This window comes from Atta colombica, unplaced genomic scaffold (assembly GCF_001594045.1).
Source record: "Atta colombica isolate Treedump-2 unplaced genomic scaffold, Acol1.0 scaffold7, whole genome shotgun sequence".
NCBI lineage: Eukaryota > Metazoa > Arthropoda > Insecta > Hymenoptera > Formicidae > Atta > Atta colombica.
The window spans coordinates 1,805,311-1,811,039 of record NW_017259561.1 but is presented as its reverse complement, the minus strand read 5'-3'; the positions used below and the strand labels follow the sequence as shown (position 1 = coordinate 1,811,039).

At 34.5% G+C, this 5,729-nt stretch overlaps 1 protein-coding gene across 2 annotated transcripts in view; it reads right to left on the bottom strand.

The window, feature by feature from the left end:
* Positions 1-1,407: 1,407 nt before the first annotated feature.
* Positions 1,408-5,729, bottom strand: part of LOC108692334 (116 kDa U5 small nuclear ribonucleoprotein component) — a 5,114-nt gene continuing 792 nt past the window's right edge. For both annotated transcript variants that reach the window (XM_018200531.1, XM_018200530.1), the window contains exons 3-8: positions 5,440-5,711; positions 4,675-5,366; positions 4,253-4,482; positions 3,280-3,998; positions 2,864-3,144; positions 1,408-1,980 (exon numbers count right to left, since the gene is read on the bottom strand). In XM_018200531.1, coding sequence (XP_018056020.1) covers positions 1,475-1,980; positions 2,864-3,144; positions 3,280-3,998; positions 4,253-4,482; positions 4,675-5,366; positions 5,440-5,711 — 2,700 coding nt within the window. In that variant the 3' untranslated portion in view covers positions 1,408-1,474. The remainder of the gene's footprint in view (positions 1,981-2,863; positions 3,145-3,279; positions 3,999-4,252; positions 4,483-4,674; positions 5,367-5,439; positions 5,712-5,729) is intronic.

Genomic DNA, 5,729 nt, shown 5'->3' with positions numbered 1-5,729 from the left:
CAGACAGGTCATGCGTCATCGATTGAAATAGTGATAGTCGGAAGGAGCAGTCTGGAGAATACGGCGAGTGGAATAGAACATGAGTGGTTGAGTGTTTCTAAGTAAGTTTTGACCGGCGCCGTAACATGTGGTCGAGCATTATCAGGAGAATAATTTTGTCATGTCTGGAGTAGTAGTGGGCGCGTTTTTCCTTGAGTGCTCTGCTCAATCTCATCAATTGTGTTCGGTAGAGAGCCCCAGTAATGGTCTCGTTCGGTTTGAGCAACTCATAATACACGACACTAAGCTGATCCCACCAACATGAGTTTTTTTCCATGAATATTCGGCTTAGCTGTCGATGTTGAAGCATGGCTCCTTCTTTGGGTTATCACAGTGGATCCATTTTTCATTATCAGTGACTATACGATGCAAAAAACCCTTTCGTTTATGCCTGGCAAGCAGCATTTCACATGTGAAAAATTGGTTCATCATTCAATTCATCGTTTCTCGGCTTCAGTTCATATGGAACCCAATTCCCTTGCTTTTGAATCATTCCCAATGATTTCAAACGATATGAAACTGTTTGTTGAGTCACTCCTAATGTAAGTGCAAGTTCTTTTTGCGTTTGGCACGAATCTTCATCCAATAATGTTTCCAATTCCGCGTCTTCGTACACTTTCGGCCTTCCGCTACGTTCTTTGTCTTCGACGTCAAATTCATCGTTCTTAAACTTTTAAAACCACTCACGACAACTCTCACTTAATGCAGCATCACCATATGCAAGCAATCTATGAGCCTACAAGCAATCTACAAGCAATCTATGAGCCTACAAGCAATCTACAAGCAATCTATGAGCTTCAGCTGCAGATTTCTTCAAATTAAAGAAGTAAATTAAAAGTTCCCGCAAATGACGCTTATTCGACTCAAAACTCGACGTTTTCGTACAAAAAAAAATATATGATACAAAATCGCTAATATTTCAAGGTTATGGTGTTGCCAGATGTCCAATCTTACGATGTCGTTTTACATCAAACAATTTTAACTAGTTTATTAGTGGCGCCGTCTTTTGCGGCGGAAACTTATTTGTACTCCCAATAGAATAATGTTTTGTCTACAAAATTACATGTATTTACAAGATGAGAATTGAATGTTAACCTCTAAAAGTTCCTAAACCTTTATTCTTTGAATATAGATGATAAATTTTCTAATTCTTTTTTTTACAGCCTTTTACAGCCTTTTTACTTTAACAACTTCATTTTTTTAATTTTGACAACGAGCAAACAAATTATAAAATAATAATGAATTAAATTATATCAATAATTATTTTTTGTTTCATTAAAGGGATATGAGGGTTTGATGTAGAAGAAAATATAGAATTAATATTCAAAACCATGCATACATATCTTCCTTTAAGAAGAAGAAAGAAACTTTAATGTATGATAATGTACTTATACTTGAAGTCATTTTGATATACATAGTATATATATTTAGTAAATTAGAGGGGATAATTTAGCAACACATCCTGCCGGGCTAACTCGAGCAACATAGGATCATCGAAGAACTTGTTGATGGATACATCCTCGGATAGTCCCTTGCGTCTTCGCGTTTTCAGCATAAATTCTCTGGCCAAATGAGTGGCTGGTTGTGGTTCTAACGGTCTCATGTTAATGCTCTTATCCAGAGGATCTCCAGGTACAATCTGCCAATGATGAAAAACAGATTGGCAAAACGCTTGGCCTTGAGTATGCGTTCGTAAATCCGTTTCGAAGCCAAAACTGTCGATCGCTGGTATGAAGGCTTTGATTATATACAAAGGACTGCCTGGAACTGGGGCATCTTGTGTTACGTGACCTCGCCGTTTCGCCAGAACAGTATAAACAGCGGACACGCAATCCGCGGGTGCTTGTACCTCAACAAACAGATATGGTTCCATCAATCGTGGAGTCGCCATGAGAAAAGCTGAATATGCGACACGTCGAGCAGTAGGAATGATTTGACCACCTGAAAGCATAAAATAAAATTAATAAAATTAATATGTGCAAATTATAGAAATTGCAGTTTTCCTTTATAAAGCTTTCAATTTAGTTTCTAGCATGGTTAACATTTTTAGAATATATATTTGTAATTATACGTAAATACTTCAAGTATTTTCTGAAAAATTAAATTTAAGATCATAAATATAAACTTTTTTTTTTTAAGAATTCTTTCTTATGAATTTTATAAAATAGGATAAAGTATACAGTGATTGATCACTTAAGTGCTAAAAGTTAATATAATCACTATTAAAATTATTTGAAATTTGAATTTGATGCAAAGCGAACGTTAAGTAAAGTTTAAAGAATATTTTAAATACAAAAATTTTGAATAAGACCATGTTTTTCATTTTTTAACAGTAGAAACTTGTATTCAAAAATGATAATTATTAACCACAAATTTTACAGTTATTAAATAGAAAAATGACAATGATTGACCATTAGTACAATCATCAAAATAAAGAAAAAAAAATTCAGAAAATGAGAAGATAAATTTAATGAAATTCCATATGACAGGGACTCATTATTATTTTGATGGTTTATCTTTTCTAAATTTAAGTGTTGATTTAGTAAATATATGTACCATATATTTACTGTATACTTTACTCTATTTTATATTTTTCAAAATTTAATATGTTTTTAAACAAGAATTGCATATCCTTTTTATATAATTGCGTCTTTATTTATGTTTTTTTAAGTAAAATATTTATGAATATTATATAAACTTTTTCGATTTATTTTATTTTCTCGATATATCTTTTATATTGTATATTGATTTATAAATTAATATTGTACATTATATGTTATGTATATATTATATGCTAATGCTGTGTATATTATATGCTAATTACCTCCTCTATGCAATGGCTCTTGCGCAATGACTGCATCAAGAATTTTGAATTTCACATTCCGGATAGGTTCTTCACATAACGGACCTTCACGAGTTCCCCATTGAAAGCCTTGGATGATCGCATCGCGGGCGCTGTTCAATAATGTTTTATCTACTTCAGAAGGCAATGTGTCGTCCACCAAAATGTTAGGTCCTGTAGAATCAGGACCAAATGCCCATATACTTCGCGCTGCTAATAAATCCCAATCATATTTCGTTTGGAAAAATTCGCCTAATCTCTTTCTGAAAAAAAAAAAAAAAAATAATGTTAATAATAATAAATATTTTCTCAGTTTTTTTATTAATTTTCACACAGACACAATATATAGTATAATAATGTTAAATATATTCATATCGATTTCTTATGTGATTACTTACTTGTTCCATGTAATACGAACATGTTCGGCTTCTATGTCTTCAGCAAGCCCTCTTTCAAGCGGTTCCGCTATCATCGTCAATTTATTTCGTTTATTTGGTGTTTCGGCAAAGCATTTGAGGGAACTGGTTTCTACAACGGTTTCTGCAAAAGCAACTACCGGATCGGCCACCTTTATATCGATCTCAGAATACATACGACGTAGATCATGCATTGCACAGTCGAGATAAAGTTCGCCAGTTCCTAGCACAACATGCTCGCCACTTTCCTCCACTCGCGTGCCCAGCAGTGGATAACTCTTATTTACTTTTCGCAAACCATCCAACATCTTTGGTAACTCGGATGGATTCACTGGTTCGACGGCAATTTTGATAACGCTTTGCGTGTTAAACTTGAGCGGCCGAAAGATGTGCAACTCTTCAGAGTTGTTGAGATCCGTGATTGTGCTAGTTTTTACGATCGGCCGATCAATACCCTCTATAAGAACCCAATTACCCGCAGGCACGCGACTTAACTCAATTGAGTAACGCGCCTCACTAATCCACAATCTACCTACTGTCAGAACACGCGAATCTTCTTCATCTGTGCGTGAATATGCTTCACCTAATACGCGAACACGTTGTCCTGCTTCCAATGTACCAGACATTATTCTACCAAGAACTACAAATAAGGTGCAATCTTCAGTTGGATACATTTTTGTACTATGGATCATCAATCTCCCCTACAAAAAAAAATTCTTATAAAATATATCTATAACATATTATATTAAAATAAGTGAAGTTTGTAATATTAAATGAATTTCTAAGTCTTAATATGGGATTTTTTTTGAAATTAGTTTCTCCAATTTATCATAAAGCTAACTAATGAAATATAAAGTTAAAATTTTTCGTTTCTCATTAATAAAACATTCTCATTATTGATGTTATTGATATAATTATATTAATTAAATAATAATATTGAAATTAAAATACTAACATCAGGATCACAATTAATCATATCCTGCGCAAGAGGCGAATCTATCGGACCAGTATAGACATGCTGTACTTTAGTGGGTGCATGTACTTGCGGGCTAGGTACATGAGTGACACACATGTCCACTAATCCGCACATATCGCCTAAGAATCGTGTACAGACAAGTCTCAGTAATGGTCGTATATTCATCTTCATTTCCTCGGATGTTAATCGTATACCGAGTTCGTCCAGAACTACACATGAAATATGTGTGTGTGTGTGTGTGTGTGTGTGTGTGTGTGTGTGTGTGTGTGTGTGTGTGTGTGTGTGTGTGTGTGTGTGTGTGTGTGTGTGTGTGCGTGCGTGCGTGTGTGTGTATATATATATATAAAATAATTCTTCAAATCACTATAAGGATTATGAAAAATAAAAAAAGAGAAATTTACCATCAGGTAATGTTGTGTCTACATCACCGACGACTTGCGCGAATATCTTATACAGAGGTTCTAGAATAAACTCAATAAAACTTCGCTGTGCAGTATTATGAGGTGGTTTCTTGGTAAACTTCCGTGTCTTAGGATTAAAATAAATATCACCCCAGAGCCGTTTGGCAAATTCGTTGGCATTTAGTCCAGGATAGTTCCTAGCATAGAGTGCGGCAAACGATTTCAAAGTAAAGCATACATTATATTCAGAACTAGCAAAACAAACATTTCCTATAGCAGGTGACACAAAGCCAGAATTCTCAGTATCCGAAGAGTATAGTGCTATTAATCCGTTGATCTCTTCAATAATATGCCGCAGTTTGTAGTAAGCATCCAAAGGTGGTAGTTTTAATTCCAACACCAAACGATCTATCTTGTTTATACAAACTGTCAAAGCAAGCTTTTCTTGAATTGCATGCTTCAGTAGGCGTTCAGTGTTCAGCATCACTCCTTCTGCTGCGTCAACAATTAATATCGCACCATCGGACAGTCTGATTGCAGCTGTTGCTTCGTCAGAAAAATTCACATGGCCGGATGTATCAAATATGTTTAAAAGATATGATTTAGATTTAACATCTTGTAGCAAAAGAGTGACAGGAGTAGCTTTTGTGGAGACACCTCTTTGTTGCTCGGTAAATAATGTATCCGTATATCTAAATAGCACAATAAACAAAAATTAATTTTTTTTAAATAACTAGTTTAACAAATAAATCTTTATAATAATACCTCAGTGGTTTCTCGTCGGTTATACTGTGTAAATAAGGATGCGTTTGTTGTACCAAACAATCGACCAAAGTAGTTTTGCCATGATGAAGATGTCCCAGCAAAACTACATTTCTAATAAGATGTGGTGCATCCATCATATCTGCTAAAAATTCAATACTATATGTAGTTTCAGGCAGTTGTTGTTGTTTTATTTGAAACTTTGCTTTTCTAGTAGGTGCTATTAGTGGTTTATCTAATGGTTGGGCATCTTCCTCTTGTACAAGCGTTTCTACCTAAAAATATTTATAAAA